This window comes from Sturnira hondurensis, unplaced genomic scaffold, assembly GCF_014824575.4.
Source record: "Sturnira hondurensis isolate 20B ecotype Veracruz unplaced genomic scaffold, ASM1482457v3 Scaffold0008723, whole genome shotgun sequence".
NCBI lineage: Eukaryota > Metazoa > Chordata > Mammalia > Chiroptera > Phyllostomidae > Sturnira > Sturnira hondurensis.
This window is the reverse complement of record NW_028081354.1, coordinates 1,859,178-1,880,213: the sequence shown is the minus strand read 5'-3', so window position 1 is coordinate 1,880,213 and position 21,036 is coordinate 1,859,178. Positions and strand designations below refer to the sequence as shown.

The window sequence follows — 21,036 nt, the reverse complement described above, 5'->3', positions numbered from 1 at the left end:
AGGGCACAAGCTGGTTAGTGATGAAGCCAAGGAAAGACCTCAGGACTAACAGTTCCTGGGTTAAGTGCACTTCCCATTACATCATCTTTAGATTGTCATAACGAAATGAGAGACAGCTCTGCCTGTGGGGTCTTCCTCTGTCCACTCTGCCTCTCTGATTCCAGTCATCCTCCTGGCCCAGCTGAAGTGCCACCTCCTTCAGGAAGCCCTCCCTGGTCACCTCAGGCCACAGCAGTTCCTTCCTCAGAAATTCAAAACCTGTATGAGCTGCCCCACCACCGTGGCCCTCATCACCGATCCTCAGCTTAGAGCTGCAACACTTTCACGTGACAAATGAACCAACTCCCACACACCATGGGGTGTGAGCATGACACCAGCACTCAGGGAACCTCATCAGACAGTAGTAGCTTTGACCGTTAGTGTCACTCTTGGTCCCCATCACTATTATGACTGTGAAACAAGCTACCTTCAGATTTAATGACATTTAAAAAAAACTCTAATGCCCATGGACACTGTGGTCTATATATTTTTAAAGGCACAGGGGAAAAACAGCTTGTCTATGTTCCATGATACCTGGGCTGCAGCTAGAAAATGTGAAGGTTTAGGGGTGACCTGAACATAGGACTGGAGTCCTCCAAAGCCTCATTCACTCACACGTTTGAAGGTTGACGCTGGCTGAGAGCTGTGGCCTCCCTGCGTGGGCTAGTTTGGGCTTTCTCACGATGTGGCAGCTGAGTTCCAAGGGCGAGACTCCTGAGAGGACAGAGCAGGAAGCTGTATCCTTCTGCAGCCTGGCCCAAAGTCACACCGTGTCAGTTCGGCTGCACTCTGGGAGTCAGAGTGATCTGCACCCCTGCCCAGGTTGAAGGGGAGGACGCAGGCCCACCTCTTGGGGGAAGGAGTGTCAGTCCCACTGTAAGGGCTTAGATGCAGCCATCTTGGAAAAATACAATCTTCTGTAATCATTACTATTATCAGCTATCATCACTTCCCCTTTAGGGTGAGCCTCTTCCAGGTGGCTCCCCACCCCTTGTGACAATACTGTTGGCTCAGCAGCAGCCCCAGATTTGGCTGCCCCGGATTTTCCCATGTCTGGCCCAGCAGCAGACAAAGCTCAAGCTCAGGCAGATCCCTGCTACGTTCCACCTGGACCCAAGCAGTGATGCTTTCTGGGTCCCAATTGCTTTGCAGGAGGAAGTGCGCGCAGCCCTAGGACAGGGCCCAGACAGACGGGTGGAAAACAAACAAACAGGCAACTGCTAAGAGATTTGGCAACAGAGTTCTCTACTTGCCAATAATTTATCTCCAGTGACACTGTGGGGACTGACAATGTGTTTAGTCAAAAACCTACATCTCTAGTCTCCTTTACCAAGACGGGGGACCAGTGAGAAATAAACAGAAGTTGTCACGGGGACTTCGGGGAAAAGGTTTCCTAACGGAGCTGACTCAGCTGACAGATGCCTTTTCCTTCCCCTGCCCTGTCCTCTGTTCTTGTCTAGACTCAGAGGTGATGGCTGGGAGGACAGCAGTTATCTCTGCCTATGAGGTGACTTTGAGAATAGCGTGATGCAAAGGGTGGAGGTTGGGTGCCAAATGGCATCACTGAACCACCATAAAAGTTCCAAACTACCTATTTGTACTGAGAGAGAGAAGGTACCTCGTATAAGCCACTATTATTTCGCATCTTTATTGTGAGTAAGTAGCCAAGCACAATCACTGGTAGAGTACTNACTTCGGGAAAAGGTTTCCTAACGGAGCTGACTCAGCTGACAGATGCCTTTTCCTTCCCCTGCCCTGTCCTCTGTTCTTGTCTAGACTCAGAGGTGATGGCTGGGAGGGCAGCAGTTATCTCTGCCTATGAGGTGGCTTTGAGAATAGCGTGATGCAAAGGGTGGAGGTTGGGTGCCAAATGGCATCACTGAACCACCATAAAAGTTCCGAACTACCTATTTGTACTGAGAGAGAGAAGGTACCTCGTATAAGCCACTATTATTTCGCATCTTTATTGTGAGTAAGTAGCCAAGCACAATCACTGGTAGAGTACTTACTGCCTCCAGATTTTGATTAGTCTTCCTGCTTCAGAACTCACCCACTTTCAGTGGCCAGCGATGTTCCTCGCACACCCATCTGATAAAGACCTTCTGCTGCTCCGACGTCTTCAGTGGCTTCCCAGCACCTCGAGATCCAATCCATACTCTTCAGCAGGACATTCAGGATCCTTCACACCCAGGCCCCAGCGGAGCCATGCCTCCGGCCCTGCCCCCAGTCAACCCACGCTCCAGCCGCCACACACGAATCAGCGCTCTAGTTCACACCAGCCCTCTGATATCTATAGTCTTCCTGTGTGAAATGTTCTATGTGATGAACTCCTGCTTGTTCTTCACATCTAATTCTAAAGTCACCTCCTCTAGGAAGCTTTCCCTTATGACTTCAGTGTCAGCCATTGCCTTCTATGGATTTCTCAGGCAAGTTCTTTGTAAAATGCCTCTTATCTGTAGCACTTACTGCTCTGTACTATAATTACTTATTTTTGATCCGTCTGTCCCCCTACCAGGGGTGTCCAACCTTTTGGCATCTCTGGGCCACACTGGAAGAAGAAGAGTTGTCTTAGGCCACACATTAAATACACTGCAACATGTAATCACAAAAACAATCTCGTAATGTTTTAAGTACATTTACAATTTTGTGTTGGGTCACATTCACAGTCATCCAGGGCTGCATGTGGCCCATGGGCTGCAGGTTGGACACCCCTGCTGGACTATGAGTTCCTTAAGGCAGGGACAGAGTCTGATGGGTCTGCTTAGCTCCAGCTGTTAGCAAATCCTGAATGAATGAGTAGGTGGGTGGATGGCAACTAGGGACTTGGGGTCTTTACTCTTCATGCCATGGAGGCTTTGAGTGATGGCTGAGTCAGAAGAGGATACAGAAACACTGAGCAGACACCTGAGAGAGGCGCACCCCAGTGGTGCCCACGGTCTGGGAGTGCCCTGGGAGCCATCACTAGGGGCAGCACAAAGGGCAGCATAAACATGGGCTTCGCATCCTTTCCATATGGCGTGAAGAAGCTAGAAGAGGGTGGGCCACCCCATCAGTGGTCTCCTTCCCTGTCTCACCCCTAGCCCCACCCCATGCCACAGCCCATCACCTCTGTCCAGGGAAAAAACCTGTAAGTGGGAGAATCTCGACCCTGCTCCAGGCTACCAAACAGCAGGGCCAGGGGCACCCTGCTCTAGCACAAGTCCCTCCCAGGCGACACTTCAGGCCCTCTGTGAAGTGCTTTCTCACACGTGAGCTTGTCTCCTCCTCTCCACAAGGGTAAGCAGAGCCCCGATCATTATTGTTAGGGCCCCCTTTTACAGGTGTGGGAACATGGTGGCTCAGAGAGGGGACGTGTGTCCAGCTCAGACAGCCAGCAAGAGACAAAGCGTGGGCCGCACCCTCACCCCCACCCCCAGGAGCACAAATGCTGATGCAGTGGGACAAATTCCAGGACCTCACATGAACAGGCGAGCTATGCTGCCTGGTGGCAGGCAGCAGGGGAGGCCAGGCTTTCTGCTCCTCGCGTGAGGCCCAGTGCCCACAACAGCCCCCTTTAAGGCTGCTGGGCCATCCAGCAGAGCTCCAGTCTTAATTTTAGCTTGGAGGCCTGCCACAGAGGCTTTAGTGAGAGGCAGGCTGAAGTTATGTGGGACAGCTGTCAGCTGGCATGCTGGGTGGGGCCTATTTAGCCCGCAGGGGCACAAGTCTGGGGACACTGAACCGGTGTCCCTGCCCCGAGTCTTTCCCACCCGGCCAGCCGCACGGCTCACATCTCTCGTGGGTCTCCCAGCTCCATGATGGTGCCCGAAGAACACACAGACCTGGAGGCCCAGATCGTCAAGGACATTCACTGCAAGGAGATCGACCTGGTGAACCGAGACCCCAAGAACATTAATGAGGACATAGTGAAGGTAGGCTCAGCGGGCCTGCCCAGGCGCCGCCTGCCCTCACTGGATCGGGTTTGCAGAGCTTTGGGCACTGGATGAGGGAGGGCTCTGCTCCACACACAATCAGCTTCCTCTGTCTTTTCCAATCCCTCCCTGAAAATCCAGCTTGCACAACCCCAAAGAACCTGTACATAAACAAGACCAAAGAGTTAGCTGCACATGCGTGCCCCAGTCAATGCCTGGGGCAGGGAAGGCATGTCACAGGGTCCGTACTACTCTGAAGCTCTTCCCATTAGCTCCTGGCTCTTGTCCCAGGATGAAGCCGAGGCAGCCAACTTGGGCTCTTTTCCGTGCCACGGGGCATTTCTGTGGTCTCCCCAGTGGGCACCGGGTTAATCCCTGGAGGCCAGCCTCTGGCAGGGCTGGTGGCCCTCCCAGGGGCATGCACCACCTCTGCTCCCTATAGCACTGCCCAATGTCTAGCCCCCTGGTGTGGGGGCCATGCCCAGGGCTCAGGCCAGCTCCCTGCCTGACCACTGGTCCAGTGGCCAGGCCAAGGCAGAGGCCTCTCAGAGGGCACCCATCCCCCTGGAAGGAAATGCTTAGATGAGGGCTGGGTGGGCAGCCTTCAGGGAGTCCCCCGGCCTACAGCCACTGCCCGAGTCAGGCCCCTTTCCTCACCGGGCTGTCTCCAGGCCTGCACCCTCGCTCTACCCTCCACTCGGTACCCACAGGATCTTCCTAACGCAGAATTGCTGGCAGCAGGGTGCCCACCACAGCATTGGAGTCACTGGAAGGGCCGTTAGAAGGACAGGTGCCTGGAGCCTCCTGAGTCCCACTGAATGGGTTGTCTGAACGCTCTGCGGTAGAAACACAATGCGACCCATTGCACACTCATCCAGTGCAGTCGTATGTTTTCTAGCAGCCATGATTTTAAACAAGGAAAACCAAACAGGTGACATTCATTTTCATATTTTTCATTTAACCCAATACATCCAAAATAGTATCATGTCAACATGTGATCGATATAAAACAATTATCAATGAACAACTGCCCACTCTTGCTTCATCTTCAAAATCCAGTTTGTATCTTAGACTTAGGGTACAGCTCAGTTCAGAGTCTAAATTTTTGTTGGGGATTCTTGTTTTATATTTAATTGCATAGAATGTACAGTTGAGATGCCCATATTGAGTCACTTGCCCAAAATGTTCCGAACTTTCTTAAAAGTTTGCCAGTCCTAGAACTGCATATCAGCTTTCACGTGGCCATTGACTCCTTGGCGTAGCTGAGGACCTGTCCCAGGGCGGCCCTGCATTGCCCTTTCAGCAGGACACCTCGCATGCTGGAGGAAGCCTGACTTCTCCCATGGCTTTCGGACCTCAGCGCGATCTTGGCGCAAACCTTCTCCCACCTCCCAGCCCCCAGGCCAGGAGTCGGCCACACCAACCAGAACACACTCCTGTGTCCATGCCCAGCGCACCCGCCTCCTCACCCCCACGTGGTAAAGGCCCTGCTCAGCCTTCAAGACCCAAGTCCACTGTCACCTCCTCCAGGGGGCCCTCCCCAACTCTTCCAGGCATTTGGTAGCTGGCTTCTCTGTGCCCCCCCTTTAACTCAGGGCATTTCTCTAGAACAGCTCATACAATGCTATTATTGTACGTGTGTGTGTATGTGTGTGTGTGTGTGTATAAAATCCTTAATGGTGGAGATAGGATAATTACAGCACAGTGTGAAAGGTGCTACAAAGGGGAAGATTAGGGAGTGAACGTTGCAAGCTGAAAAGCGCCATATAAATGGAAAACAGTGTTTGTCATGGTTTGCACAGTGTGGCCTAGAAGGAATAGTCCTAAACTTGACTTATGATCTCATTTCAAATCTAGGCTCTTCTACATAAAAAACAATGACCCTGGGCAAGATATCTAGGTTTTCTGAGTCTTGGTTGCCTCTGTAAAATTAGCATAACAGCATTTGCCTCTACCAGATAAATGAACTCAGATTAGCACTGTGCACTAGAAATATACTGTGAGGACTAAATGAAATAAGGAATTTGAAAGAGCCTGACACAGTCCCCAGCTCAAAGCAAAAATGAGATCAATGTGAGCTGAGTGGGCGCCTGGAGGAGTTTGCAGGATAAGAGAACTAGGCCAGAACCAGCATTTACACCCAGACTGTCCTCTGGTGGTCCCAGCCAGCTGCTGGGAATGGAGAAGAGGACCCCGGGGGAAAATGTGGTTTCCCAAAAAGACCCACAATAGGTGACGAGTGGAGAGAAGCTCTCGGGTCCTGCTGAGCCAGGAGTGAGCCCGCACCAGGCACTAGGCCTAGATTATAAGCTGAGGGAGGAGGGATGGGGGAGCCCACAGATGCAGCTGCTCATGCACCACCCCTGGGGGTGAGCCCCAGAAATATGTTTCAGACAGGTGAAGAAAGAGGCCCCACAAATAATCTTGTCAATATTATTTGGTATAGTTATTATTTGGTATAGTTATACATTCCCTGGTTTGGGTAGTTATTTAACATTTTCTTTCGTTCTTAATTAGAAATGAAAATGTTTTGAAATTTAGGACGGGTATCTTGAAACAAAGTTAGATAAATACCACACACAGGCTCAATCACTCTTCAGGGCGGTGCAGTGGTCTGTGAAAGAATCCAGGGAGGAAAGGGGGAGAGAGCAGAGCGTGGGTCACCTGGGTGTGTTTCATCAACTAGGAAAAGGCAACCTGGAGGAGGAGAAAGGAAAAAGGAGGGAGGGGTGAGGGAGACAGGCGGAGATGAAGGCTAGGGAAGCACCTTTCAGGGGTGGTTTCATGAGTGGTGACAGGCTCCGCGTGGCCTACAATGAGCGATACAGTAAGATGCTGAAATAAGACTGGGCTACCAAGCCCCAGGTTCTGATCTCTTATAATTATAATGCTGTGTGATTCTGGGCAAACTCCTTTCCCTCTCTGGGCCTGAGTCCCTGGTGTAGATAGAGGCTGGGTGGAAAAGAAGGAGACCCATCCTCTCTACCAGCTTCTGAGGTTTCATACAGAAAAGCCAACAATGAAAAGTAGGGAGAAACCCAATGTGTCCACGGATTTGTTCCCCAGCAGATGGGAGGTGCTCCCCTTTGAGTTTCCAGAGTTGAAACCTCCCCAAATTTCCCCAAGCAAGGCCTGGTGCTGCCCTTGAGCCAGGTTGAAAAACAAGCGCTAAAGACAGAGGGGAGCCCTGTACAGCCCAACAGACTTGAACTGCAGTCTCCAGGGTTCAGGGCGAGCTAGGCCTAGGGCAGAGGGTAGGCTGATCGAGGACTAGAGCTGCAGGGGTGGGAAAGCACACCCCATTCCCTTCGCCACCCACCGTCACCACCATTCATGGAACATTGATCCACCGTTGGTTACTGAGTGCCTGCTGCGTGCCAGGCACTGTGCTGTCTCAGAAGAGAGAGAGAGGCAGGAAAGCCCCCCTGCCAGGCTCTGGTGGGGGTGAATGTGTGCCAGTGGTCCTCCAGCTCACCAGTGAAGACACCTTTCCTTTCAGATCTAAGTTGTAAAGCCTCTAGGCCTCTTTTCCACGAATTGCCACAGGACCCCAGCCTCACCCTAAAGTTCGGAGCTATTTCTAAGAAGGCTCAGAGTTGTCTCAGCAGCACCATGCTCTCTGCCTACCTCACACACTGGCTCCCAGGTGCTATCGCAGTGATGCTTGAGCCCAGAGGGTCACGCAGGCCCTTCAGTTTGTAGTTCCAACCTCTTTCTCCTGAGTCACTCAAAGTCAGCCCTTCCAACAGGGGCAGGGACAGACCGGTTACCAGCCCACCTGCAACTCCCACTTGCCGCCAAACACCCCCCTCCTGCAGGAAAAACACAAGCAACAGCCTTTGCTGCAAACACCCAGAGGACCCAGCAGCCCACCGTTTCTACCAGCTCTGCTCCCAGTATGGGCCCATCTGGACGTCTTGTTCCAGAAAGACCAAACTGACCTGTACTTCCTCCTTTTTCCTGAGAAGAATCCAACCCAGTAGCTGAGATGAGACTGAACTAATGAAAACACAGAGGAGGTGCTAACCACCATAAATTAGTGCCAGCTGAAGTGTCACGGAAGGCTAAAGGAGGAAGACATTACTTTCATCTGAGAAAACCAGGAACCAGCTTCATGAAGTGAGAGGAGGGTAGGAATGTTATCCAGATGCATTAAAAAATGGGAAAATTTTTAATGTAGAATCGGGGAATAAGGCTTTCCCAGAAGAGGAAACAAAATAAGCAAAGGCCACATCATTGAAAAGGTGGGTAGAGTCAGCACATGTGAGAGGTGGGTATTGCTCCTCCCCAGCATGTGTCCATAGCAGACATGACTAATGGATCACAGCACTTTTCCAGGAAGCCATGGACCATCAGCTAAGCAGAGTTCGCACACAGATCAAACCTCTTTGCTACCCTGTCTGCAGGAGAACAAGGAGACTAAGGCAAAGCATCTGAAAGGGAATTTGTGGAAGAGAAGGCAGAAGGGTCAGGTTGAAGTTGAATTATGGAAGTTCACCCAAACTTCCGGTCATTCCATGTTGGCAATTCTTTCTTTTCAGAAACATCTTGCCTTCTGTCAAGTACCTCTAGGAAGGGCTACATTGGACTAACTCGCACTGAGGTATTTATAACCTAGTGTCATGGGGAGTTCTGGGTATCGACTAGTCTGGAGTTCTCCAAGATATGGTCCACCTTTCTTGGGGAGCTTGTTAAAGTGCGGCTTTCTGGTACCTGCCACCAGAAATTCTTGTTCAACAGAACTGGTCAATGGTTTGCATTTTCAAGTGCAAACAAGTTCCCCTTATCCTACAGAAGATAAACATGGAGTCCAGAGTCATCAGTAGTTTTCCCTAAAGATACACTGTATCGGTTATCTATTGCTGTGTAATGGATTGCCCCCAAAGCCTGATGGTGGAAAGTAATCATCGTCTGATGATCTATCACAGTTCTGTGGGTTGACCACACGCAGCTGGGCAGTCTGCGGGTCTTCCTGGCAGCAGCTCCCGCAGCTGCAGTCAGATACTGGCTGGAGCTGCAAGCACTCGGGGCCTCCACTGAGCTGAGATGCCCAGGATAGCTCTCTCCTGTGCCTGGAGCCTTGGTGAGTACGGCTGGGAGACAGGGCTCCGCTCTGATGCTGGGATGGCTAGGCCTTTATCTGTGTGTGGTTTGTGGCCTCTCGCTTAACATGGCCTCTCCACCAGCCTCTGGAGCAGGGTATAGCCATGGACTTGTAACCCCACTGATATCTAGAGTAGGGTGTAAAGAATGAACTTCTAATATAATGGCCTAGCGCTCCCCAAAGCAGAAGCTGCCAGACTGTCTTAAGGCTTCATTCTGGAAATGGCACAGCCTCCCCTCTCTTTTGTTCCGGTGGTTAAAGCATGTCAAAGTGCAAGGCCACACTCGATAAGGACGAAGCTGTGCGAGAACATACATGCTCAGTCGTGACCGATTGGAGGTCTCATCCTTGGAGACTAGCTAATCAGCCACAAAAAACTGGAGCACAGCCAAGCCTAGAACTCAACCCAGGGCTGTTTCTCCTTGCTCTCCACTCTACCTGCACCAACTCTCCTGCAGGCAGAGACCGAGAGGGAAGGAGAGACAATAGGAAGAGACGGGCAGGAGGGGGAGGACAGGGCTCAGCAGATCTGATGAGCCCTCCTTTCTCTTGCCCCGAAGCCCTCTGTCATCTCAGTCTCCTGACAGCCTTTTCACTGGAGCCCATGTCTCTTTACCACCCAGCCCACGTGCCCCAGGACCCCCTGTAGGGTGCTCTGGACCTCAAGCTCCAGTGACTCCCTAGTCCCTCCTCCTGCCCTCAGAGCTAGCCTGGCTGCTCTCCGTGCCTCAGCCCCTTCCTACTGCTGTGCCTCGTCCTGCGGTGACTGTGGTTGGGGAGATGGCAGAGGAAGTCCGGGATGTGATGTCAGGCCAACTCAGGCTCCACCCCGGCCCGTCCCTTCCATGCTGGGCGAAATACTCACTACAAGGGCCAAACTGTGGTTGTTGCTATGGTTATCCCAGATTGTACAGAATTCTATTGTTTTTAATACCAATTTTAACACAAGAAGCAAAGCTTTGCCATTTTTCAGCTGTTTGGCTACTATATTCCCCTCATTTTAGCTTCCTACTTTCTAGTCCAGTGTTCCTCAAACTGTCTCAGTGAGGGCTAGCTTTATTACAGTTGTTACAATCTGTTTATACACCAATACTTTTGTAAAATTTCATAAAAGTTAATTACTAGACAAATTAAATGAAAAAAGCATCCACAGGGTAAGTTTCAATGTTTAGTTTTATTAGAGTCAGCAGACAAAATTACTGGGTCCAATTGCTGTGAATATTTCTAATTGCTTACCATCAACTTCTGCACCTGCCCTGTCGTGGAGAGGTGACTGGCTAAGGACCACCCTGTAGGCAGCAGGGCAATGAGTGAGAAAACTAAGACCTAGCAAAGCTAAGCCACCCTCCTGGGTCTTCTGACTCCAAAACTAACTCTGTGTCACAAAGACTGTTGGCCCAATCCTCTACATGCAGAGTTAAAAACCAGAACAAAAATAAAAAATCCGAGAGGCCCAGAAAGGGAAAGCCCCATGCCCCAAACCTCACAGTAGTAACTCAGTGGTCGAGTGCAGACTGGAACCAGAGGTCTACCCTCCTGCCAGGAGCTGTTTCCCCAACACAGATACCCCAGCCGAATTGTCCAGGGCCCTGGATGCCCAAGGCTGAGTCATGTGGGAATGTGGGGGAGGTATTTTTGACAGGGGGTGGCTGCTGCCCCCCGCCCCCCCCCCTCCGCCGCATCCTCCAGCACATCGGGCCCTGCTGTCCTGCACCACCCTTGCCCTCGTAGAGACTGCGGGGGCTGTGCTGGCTGGCTCTGATGAATCAACTGGCTCTCTCACCGTTCCCAAAATAAATAAGCCAGAGAAGGGGACACCAACTGAATGAGCAGTCACATTCCCACCCCCCCACCCCCGTCCCCTCCCTCCATCTGAGCCCTGGGGCTATGCTGATGGATCCAGCCCCCCATCCCACCACCCTCCCCAAAACAGCCATCTCCCCATCTGCTTCTGAACACAAATTAAGAAATGAAGTCACTGGGTGCTTCTGATACACTGGCACGACTGCCTTGGGCTGCCAGAGCCAGGCCTTATAAATACCTCCCCAAACAAGCCCACTGTGACCAACGCCGTCTCCATGCCTAATCCCAGTTAGGGGGACAACTGTCTGCTCCCAACGCAGCCCACGCCTCCGAGGGCATGTTTTCTGAGTCACAGAAAACAGGTTAGCTGTCCCATGCATCAGGCCCAAAGGCACTTGTTGGAAATAATTCAAATACCAGCACCAATGGCTTCTGCAATAAAATGATAATCGAAAGGCACAACAGAGAGCTCACTGGGGATAGAATTATTACCATAAGCAGAAAATTGGGGGAAAGAGGACTCACCCATAATCACTGCAGGCCGAGGTACTTGTGCACACACACATTTATGACTAAGTAGGCTGAGGAATTGTACTTAGGATCTCGGGTACCCACAGATTTTCTGAAATATGTTTTCATAGGAACTGCAGAGCAATTGAGCAAAAAATGAGTATCACTGAGCACCCAGCATAGGCCAAGTGTTGTTCTAAGCACCGCCCAAGAAGTGGAGTGCCCGGCACGCGGTGGATGCTGAACGAGTATTTGTTGGATGGATGGATGGATGAGTGGATGAAAAGTTATTTTGATTCCTCATAGCAAGGTTGTAAGAAGTAGTAAACCCATTTTACAGATGCAAAAATGAAGCTTAAAGAGGTTAAATTATTTGCCAAAGCCATTCATCAGCTCAGCAACTGCCCTGGCGTGCAAACCTAGGTTGGGGACTCTAGCTTTCTGCTGCAGCAAGCCCTCTGTAACAACCACCACCAACAGCGGCTGACAGTTCTTAACCAGGTGTTCTGTGCCAGGCAGTGCTCTGGGTATGCACATAGCTTAACTTATTGGGTCTTCTGACAAACTTTTTAAGTCTAGGAGAACGAGGCATAGAAAACTTCAGCCACTTGCTGAAGGTAACAGAGCCAATAAGTAGCAGAGCTGCCTTCAAACCTGAGTAGTGTGGCTTGAGTGGGGCTCTTTTCCATTCTGTAGCCTCTTAGAGGACAGGCGCAAACACTCAAATGTGTTGGATGGAGAAATGTACTGGGATAAATGAACAAAGCAGGCTGGGGACGTTGCTGACTGCCGGGAGCAGGGCATGTAGCTGGGAAGAAGGGGTCAGGGAGCCGTGCTGGGGCAGGTCTCTGGCTGACAAGGACCAGACCCCAGAGGGGGTGGTTGCCCTCCCTGACAGCCAGCATCTACCTCAGGGTCTGACCCTAGCTGGAGCTGTGTGAGGCACTTCGATTAGAATCAGGAGACCAAGATTTAATCCTCTGGGCTAGTCTGCCTGCCCATAAAGTAAGGAGGTGTGGCTGCGTAATCTGTGAGTGGGGATGCACCCTCCTCCGAAACAGCCACAAGAAAGGCAGGAGGGGTCAAAGGTGTTCAGTGGAAGAGAGAAGGAAGGAGTGTCGGCTGGGACACAAGCAGGAAGGTGTGTCTGCCCAAGTGCTGCCCCCTGCTGGCAAAGTCCCTGCGGCCACAGCCTGCTCCAGAAGCCAGCCTGGGTGCTAAGAGGCATGAGGCACAGGCTGGGGATTGGCCACAGTGGAGGAGGGGCAGGCAGCAGAGAGCAGAGCACCTTCATCATCAGGTTCCTGGCCCCAGGAGTTTGACTGAACCTCAATAATCATGGTGGGTGTACCCAAGTCAAGGCTGGAATGGTCCCAGGTCCATAGTCCCCAGCTCCCCTAAAAAGCAGTAATGGGATTTTTACCACATGTAACCAGATGTAAGATGCTAGCACTTTCTGTCCACTCTTCAAAGCCATGAGACATTCCCCAACCTACTTGGGCTTTTTTCCCCAAATATCCAACACACCACTTTTTCATCTCTACTTCCCAACCCCATAGCCCCCCCATTCCCAGCCAGCCATTACCTCCTGGAAGCCCTCCAGGAATAAGTGCCATCCTTCCCATAAGATGAGGACCATATGCATATGCTTCCCCTTCCATCCAGGGGGCCGTATGAGGCTGAGACTTACCAGGGGGTCCTGGCAGGCCTTACTGACTCCCTGAGTCAGCTTTTCACTTTGCCTGCAGCCTGAAAACTAACCCTTTAAACTTTGCTCCCTGTTAAGATGCCACCCTAGGTGAGGCCTCAACCAGCGCTGTCCCCAGGGGTTCCAGGGATCTAAGGCAGGAGCCCAGAATCTAGTCATGTGAGAAAATCAGGCACCAAACTTGTATGTACAACATGATTATGTCCACTCCCTTCCCCCCAAAAAAGTTACACTGGAAAGAAAAACACCCAAGCAGTAACATTTTTAGTACCAGAGAAATACAAATTGGAGATGCTTTTGTTTTCTTTTTGCTATTCCCCTAGTTTTCTGCAATGTGGCTGTTATTTCGTAATGAAAAGTAATTGTAATGATACTATTGTGCATGGAGGAGACAATTGCCTCCCCCCCCCAAAAAATGTGGGGACAGGGACCTACCCTGGAAGACTGAAGTTTGAGCTCAGGCCCCACCAGCCCCCATGGGGGCCCCTCCCGTTAGCCTATGCATTCATGCAACCCACTGTTATTAAATCGGCCTGAGAACACTGAAGATGGTCAGACCCCCATTTTACAGACAAGACAGCTACGGCGTAGTGACACTAAGTGACATCGCACACGAGGAAGCACCTAGAACAGTGCTTAGTGCACAGCAGGGGCTCAAGACATGTTAGCTGGAAGTCATCTTTTTTTTTAAGTCCACTGATTATGCTGCCACTTCCCAAATGAGGTCTTAGTCACCACTTTAGCAGGATGTGTGAATCAGATTCCCTGAGCACCCGTGTTCCTTCCAGCTGCAAAGAGGAGGGACGTTGTGGGCAGTGGGAAGAGGAAATCTGAGGCCCCTGCAGAACTAGGTCAAGGAAAACAATTCTGCCTTCTCCACAAGGCCCGCTTGGCCACACTCAGATGCCAGCCTCCCTCACTAGCCAGGACAGTGCGGCCCTCATGTCGCCACATGCCAGACCCCAAAATAGCTCTGGGACCCATGCAGCTCTCTCACTCACCAGCACCACTCCCACCCAGGCCACCACCGGTCCTGCCCAGACTGTTGCAACAGCTCCCGGCTGGACTCTACGTCCATCCTCACCGCTGCCCCACCTCAGCGGCCAGAACAAACAATCTCCACACAAAGCCTTCAGAGGCTGCTCACTGTATGGATGCTTGTCCTGCTGCCTCTCCAGCCTCACTCCAGTGGCCTCGGCTGGCACTCAGCTTCCTGGAAACGCGTGCACCTCCCCAAGAGCACACACTGTCCCACCAGCTCCTGGCTCCTAGCGATTACTCTCCTCCTGCCCAAAACACTCTTTTCAGCCCACAATCGTTCCCTCTACCTGACTACTTCAGGTATCAGCTTAGCTAGATGTCTCTTCCCCCAGGAAGACTTCCCTTTCCCCAGGCTGAGTTCAACGTCCTCCTGTGGATGCGCACAGCCCCCTGCCCTTCCTTTACCGAAGCGCTTATCAGCGTGGCACAACTACCAGCCGTGAGCTCTAGGACAGCAGGAACCTTTGCCCACCCATCGTCTTATCAGCAGGCATCCAGTGAATCTTTTCGGTGTGACTGTGACTGTCCAACTTCCTAGGACCATAAAATAATAGCATTGGAGAGTCGTGCCTCTGGGCCTGCCACTGGCTTAGCTTTGGCATGAAGCATGTCCCTCGGCTCCTCATGCCTGCCTACCCAGACCCGTGAGGTGAGGGCCCCAGTCTCCATAGGGACCCACTGGGTCAGGAACCCTCCCAGGGATTCTGATGCTCACACACCAAAGCTTGAGAAGTGGGTGGGTACCGTGATTGAAGATCCCCTTCCCGCCCCTGCAGGTGGATTTCGAGGATGTGATTGCGGAGCCCGTGGGCACTTACAGCTTCGACGGCGTGTGGAAAGTAAGCTACACCACCTTCACTGTCTCCAAGTACTGGTGCTATCGCCTGCTGACCACGCTGCTGGGTGTCCCGCTGGCCCTCCTCTGGGGTTTCCTGTTTGCCTGCATCTCCTTCTGCCACATCTGGGCAGTGGTGCCATGCATTAAGAGCTACCTGATCGAGATCCAGTGCATCAGCCACATCTACTCGCTCTGCATCCGCACCTTCTGCAACCCGCTCTTCGCCGCCCTGGGCCAGATGTGCAGCAGCATCAAGGTGATGCTGCGGAAGGAAGTATAAAGCCATGTGGAGCGAGGCAGGGGGTGGTGGCCAGGCAGGGGGAGTCAGGCCAGGCTGGCTCACGGTACCGCTGCACGGGAACTGCTGGCGAGCTCTTTCTCTGTGGGGCCTGCTATTTTCCCCCAAGACAGGAGCACAGCGCTTTGGGAATCCGGAAAGACAAGACAGCCCTGCCGCAGAAGCCCAGTGGCCCACCACGATACCCCCACGACCAGGCACGTGGGAAGATCATTTGCTAAAAGGCAGCTACTGCAAGTCTTTGTGCTCACGTGGACTGTAACAGCACAAACCAGCACTCAGTTCCCAGCCGGGCTCGACCTGTCCATGTGTGCCACCCAGGAAACCCACCAGTGACTGTAGGCGTTGAGACGGTGGCTCCAATAAAGGGTTTTGGCTGCATTCAGAGAATGCTGTGTTTTGTGGGTGTCCATAAGGAGGGTGCCTGTCCTGATTGGTTCCAAGAATATATTTCGCTGCCCTGAGAAACAGATGCAGGACAAGTTGGTTAGCCCTTTTATTGGCCAAATCCAACAACCAGAACAGAGTTTGGTTTCTACTGGGGTTCTTCTTGTTAGCTGGGCATCTACTCCCCTGTGTTCCTTAGGAGATTACTTCCTGCTGACTTCTGTTGCCCCAGGACTAGCTAGCGGTCAACAATAGAGGAAAATAGCCTCTGAGCCCAAAGGGGTAGGAGACCCTCCCTGGCACCACTGAGGTGAGGGCCTGGGTTCAAACCTCTAGTAACCCCCCTCGTGGCTCCTCGACAAACCCCTGGCATTGCCAGGTATAACGAGGGCATCATGCCCAATGTGTGTGTGCATGGACTCGCAATGCCAATGAGCAGCAATAGAAAGGGCATGTCTCACCTCCTCCCCAGCCCCCAACAGGAAAAAAAACCACTCAGCAATCTGATATTCTTCAGGGATGCTTTTCCCAGCTGTGTTACCAGAAGTTAGTCCTCAGAACAGGGAGGGGATGGCTTTTCTGGTTAAATTTGCTTAAAAAACGCTATGTATTTCTCTTAAAGATTTTCAGTAGACAGCAGCATGTTATCAGCACGGTAACTGCAGGCTCGGAGGTTGCCTGCAGTAAAGAACCTTGCTTAGGCCAGTATCTCCCAATCCTATTTGACTTTTTTTTAAAGCAATGCCCATCGAGGTCTCATAAAATTAGGATCCCACAGCACTTTTCACATTTTCAGAGACATCACCTTTTGGGTGCATGGCCACGAACCCAAGGGGCCATGGGGCAGCGTGGCAGATGGACCCGCGTGGACAGAACAGGGGCGCGGGCAGCCTGGTTCCAGCCCTGCCTCTCCCTCAGCTGCTTTCTCCGGCCCCAGTTTTGTCATCCATAGAACGACCTCTAATGTCCATCTCAGCTCTCAAATTTTTCCCACTTTTGTTTTTCCTAATATCGTGTGAAATTTTCAAACACAGAGGACATTTGGAAAGCCTTGTGGTGTCGCCTGCGCACGCACCACTTAGGCTCCACGATGCACGTTTACAGCTCCTGTTCTGTCACAGCTCTATCCGCCGAGCTCATCTTTCTCTGTGCATTTTAGAATAAGCTGCCCGTGTCAGTATATTTTGCTCCTGAACACTTCATAATCAATCCCTTAGATTTTTCCCAGAGGACAAAGTTGCAGCCCAGAGAGGCCAGCAGACTTGCCGCAAGGTGCACAGCTAGCCAGCGTCTGCTCCCAGCCCACACTCTTTGCTCTGCCCAGGGAGGGGCTCTGTGCATTCACAAGTGGACTCAGACTCAGGAGCCCAGGCTGCCCCTGCTGAAAAGGACTGAAGCCAATATTACCGACATCCTCCTCAAAGGGCTGCTCCTTCCAAACGCCTCTTGAAATCATGAGGCCATCAGTTTCAGGCATGGACTCTTGGGTTACGCAGAGATTTTTTTTTATCACCTTGGCATTTGCTGAAACCTGATTTGACTATGACTTCAATTCTTCAACCTTGCTCTCTGGGAGTGGAGTGTGGCAGGTTCTCAATTACCAGTAAAGTTCACAGAACTGGAGAAAGGACACACACTCAGACACATGTACCTGAGGAGTTCTGCTCCTTCCAGGAATCCCCTTGAGAAGTACAACACAGAACTGCACGGCAGGGGCCAGAAGAGGGAGGTGGAGTCCCACTCCCTCTGTACGCTGCACCCAGGTCGTGAGGGGCTCCTGCTTAAAAGGAAGGTTCGGGCCCCAGCTCCAGAGTGTGTGTGCTTCAGCAGCAGTGCCCAGGGATGAACACAAACCCCTTCGCGATTTCACAGGCAGCCCCCCTACCCCACCTGAGGAAACACTCGTTGGGGTCTGTTCGAGGTGACAATCTAGAATCCTGTTCACTCCAGAGTTAAGGCCGTGGGGCACTGGGGATACGGCGGCATCATATGAGAGGTTTGTTCCTGGGATTCAGACCGTTTTCTGACAGGATGCTGATCAATGAGAGTACTTGTGCCCAAAAACAACAGGACCGGGACCCCTACCGCCCCCGCTGCGTCCACTGTCCCCTGCCGCAGCCCAAATGCACCTCTCTAGGAATTGGGCGGAGACCTCTGCAACCCCACGAGGGAATTCAAGTCTGCCAACAGCAGATAGGTCTCTGTTCTTGGGAGGGAGAACACAGGCAAAACAATTTATGCAAAAAAGACAAGTTTATTCAGTGCACCTTTTAAAAAGCAGCTAATGAAGCAGACATCTCGTTACTGGCCACACTATTCACCAATGGGCACAGTGAACTAGGGTACCACATAAAGTCACCACAGGAGAACAAAATCAAGGAATTCACATTTTGCACTAGGTGGTGTTTCATTGCAATTAAATCCAAAAAAGTTAAGCAGTTTGAACCCAGGATCTTCTTAAAGGCAGCCTCCTACAGTCTCAGTCCATAGGCCCATCCCAAAAGGACACCAGCTTGTATAACAGATTTTTTTCAGGACCAAAAGAAATATGGCTCAGAGTCTTCAAGTATTTACATCTCACTTTTGACCACCAGAACAATAAAACATTCCAGATGAAAATCAGTATGCTCCAACCCACTGGCACCTCCAGCCACACAGTGGGTTTATAAACTGGAGGATGGAATCAGCTGAGCTCCAGGGCCCCACACTCTTTCTTTCAGGCTTTTGTTGAAGAAAGACTAAGAGACAGTGAAAAATATTCTACTGGAGGAGCCTGGAACAGGAGGGCTGTATGTCCAGGTGTGGTGCTGAAATCAAATGTCACTGATTTGCTACAGAACACAGACACCTGTGCCATAATGAGACCTGAGGTACCACCCAGAGATAGTCAAGTATCCCAGTCAGTTCTGGTGCCCAGGAACCTCGCGACTCCAGGGTTCTCAGGAAGCTTGTGACTCGTCAGAAAAATCTGCTATGAGCCACTGTCTCCTTGACCCGCAGTGGCTTTTGTAGGCTGCTAGTATGGTAACTCCCTGGGAATGGCAGGACAGGGGCATCTCTGGCTGGTGAGCAGAGGCTCGAATGCCAACAGAGCCCACCACTGTGACATGTGCCACCAGAGCGCCACGCGGTCCTGGATGTGGGCAGTGAGATTCCCAACCAGTGTTCCGGTAGCTTCCCAAAGAGCAAGGGCTGGCTGGTGCTGACACTGCGAGTGCCCATCACAGCGACCCTGCACCACGCCTCTGGGTCAAAGATAACATTTGTTGTCTTCAGTCTCCAGTCAGTACTGCAGATCTTGAATTAAACACTGCAACTTTGAACATCGGCATCTCACTGCATGCCTCTCTTCTCCCCGAACATCGAGACCCTATCTCATCGTCCTGTGCACATGGGTGTGTGTGCGTGTGTGCATGCGGGTGTGCACCGCAGTGTGGAGGCGGAGAGGAAAGTGCGTATGGAGAGAGTAGCCTTTGGGAAATGCCCCTACTGTGTCGCAATGAGTCCGAAAATACGTGTAGAAATTTAAGGTTTTTAAACTGCCCCAGGGTGCCACTGAGCTGGTCAGTCTGTCTGAAAACATCTGATCCATAATGCCCTACATTTAACACAGTCATGTCCTGCCTCAAGGCTGAGAGGACATTTGACAACATATTTACCAGGTAAGTGAAAACTTTGAGACCCTTGGTGCCTTGTTCTTCTAGATAAAACATATACCACTTGCAGCCGCGAGGCATCCCTTGTGCCTCCTAGACCAGGGGCAGTGTGTCATCACTGCTGGTCCTTTGGGCCAAACTGGAAACACCATGTCTTGCAGAAAAACTAGGTAAGAAAACCACGGGGTTCCTCAAAATGGTGAGTGATGTAGAGAAAAACTGCTGGGAGGTGAGAGATTCCAAGGAATTCATCCTTCAGGCTGAATTCGGCTGGTAAAAAATTTTTTGTTTAAAGTGTTCAGTGCAGTAAACACTTTAAAGTGTTTGTTTAAAGTGTTCACTGCAGGTTTTTAGAACATTCTCAAAAGTGTGTGCTGTTCCCCACTGATGCCAGGACACTTGCATCGCTGAAAGAAGAAACCCTGTATCTATTAGCAGTCACCCCCCATTCAGCCCCAGCCTCCAGCTCCTGGCCACCACTATACTATAGTCTCTCTTTGTACATTTGCCTCTTCTGGACATTTCATGTAGATGAATTGTATAAGTATGTGCTATTTTCAATGGCCTTTTTCACTTAGTATAATGTTTTCAAAGTCCATCCATACTGCAGCATGCATCGGTACTTCATTTCCTCTTATTCTGAATAACATGCCACTATACAGATATACCACATTTTATCTGTCCATTCACAGTTCACAGATATTTAGTTTATTGGCATTTTGGGGCAATTATAAATTGTGGTGCTGTGGACATTTATGGACAAGTTTTCATGTGTATGTTTGCTTTAATTTCTCTTAAATAAATACTATTTCTAGTGCTTTGACTTCGTGAGGAATTGTCAAACTGTTTTCTGGGGTGGCTACACTATTTTCCATTCATTCCTACGGGCACCGTACAAGCGTCCAGCTTCCCCGTGCCCTCACCAGCACCGGCTGCCGCCCATGTCCTTTACAATGGCCGTCCTGGTGCATGAAGTCGGGTTCCACTATGGTCTGGGTTTGCTTTTCCCTAGTGAATAATAATACTGAGTGCCTTTTTATGTGCTTACTGGCCAGTTATATTATCTTCTTTGGGGAAGATATAAAAATATGACTATTCAAAAATATGTCTATTCATTTGTTTATTCAAATACATATTGTGTTCACTTTAAAAACTGACTTATTTGTCTTTTTATTGTTAAGTTGGAAGAGTTCTTGATATATTCTGGATACAAGTACATGATTTGCAAATATTTTCTTTCATTCTGTGAATTGTCTTTTCACTTTTCAGACAGTGTCCTTTGAAGCATAAAAGTTCTGTGCCCCATTTTTATGAGACCCAGTTTATCTCTTTTTTTCTTTCCCTCTCTTTTGGGTGGCACACCTGAGAAACCATTCCCTAATCCAAGGTCACAAAGATTTATGCCTGTGTTTTCTTCTAACATTTCCGTAGTTTGAGCTCTGATGTCTAGGTCTTTGGTGCATTTTGAGTTAATTTTTACATAGAGTGTAAGGCCGGGGTCTGATTTCACTCACTCACACGTGCCTAGGGAGTCGTCCCAGAGCCGCTTGCTGAAAACACTGCCTTCCTATTAAACTCTCTTGCCACGCTTGTCAGAAATCAACTGGCCATAAGTGTAAGGATTTCTACTCGTACTCTGTGTTCTAGTCCATTGGTCACTGTGGTTACCCTTACGCTAGTGCCAGGCTGCCCTTCTTACAGTAGCTTTGTAGTAGGTTTTGGAAGCAGGAAGGATGGATCCT

General features: G+C 50.7%; 1 protein-coding gene across 1 annotated transcript; it reads left to right on the top strand.

The window, feature by feature from the left end:
• Positions 1-3,697: 3,697 nt before the first annotated feature.
• On the top strand, positions 3,698-15,636 carry CAV3 (caveolin 3). Its single transcript, XM_037055707.1, has 2 exons — positions 3,698-3,950; positions 14,892-15,636. Exons 1-2 carry the CDS (start codon positions 3,834-3,836, stop codon positions 15,231-15,233), a joined length of 459 nt encoding a protein of 152 aa, XP_036911602.1. The 5' UTR covers positions 3,698-3,833; the 3' UTR covers positions 15,234-15,636.
• The last annotated feature ends 5,400 nt before the right edge of the window (positions 15,637-21,036 follow it).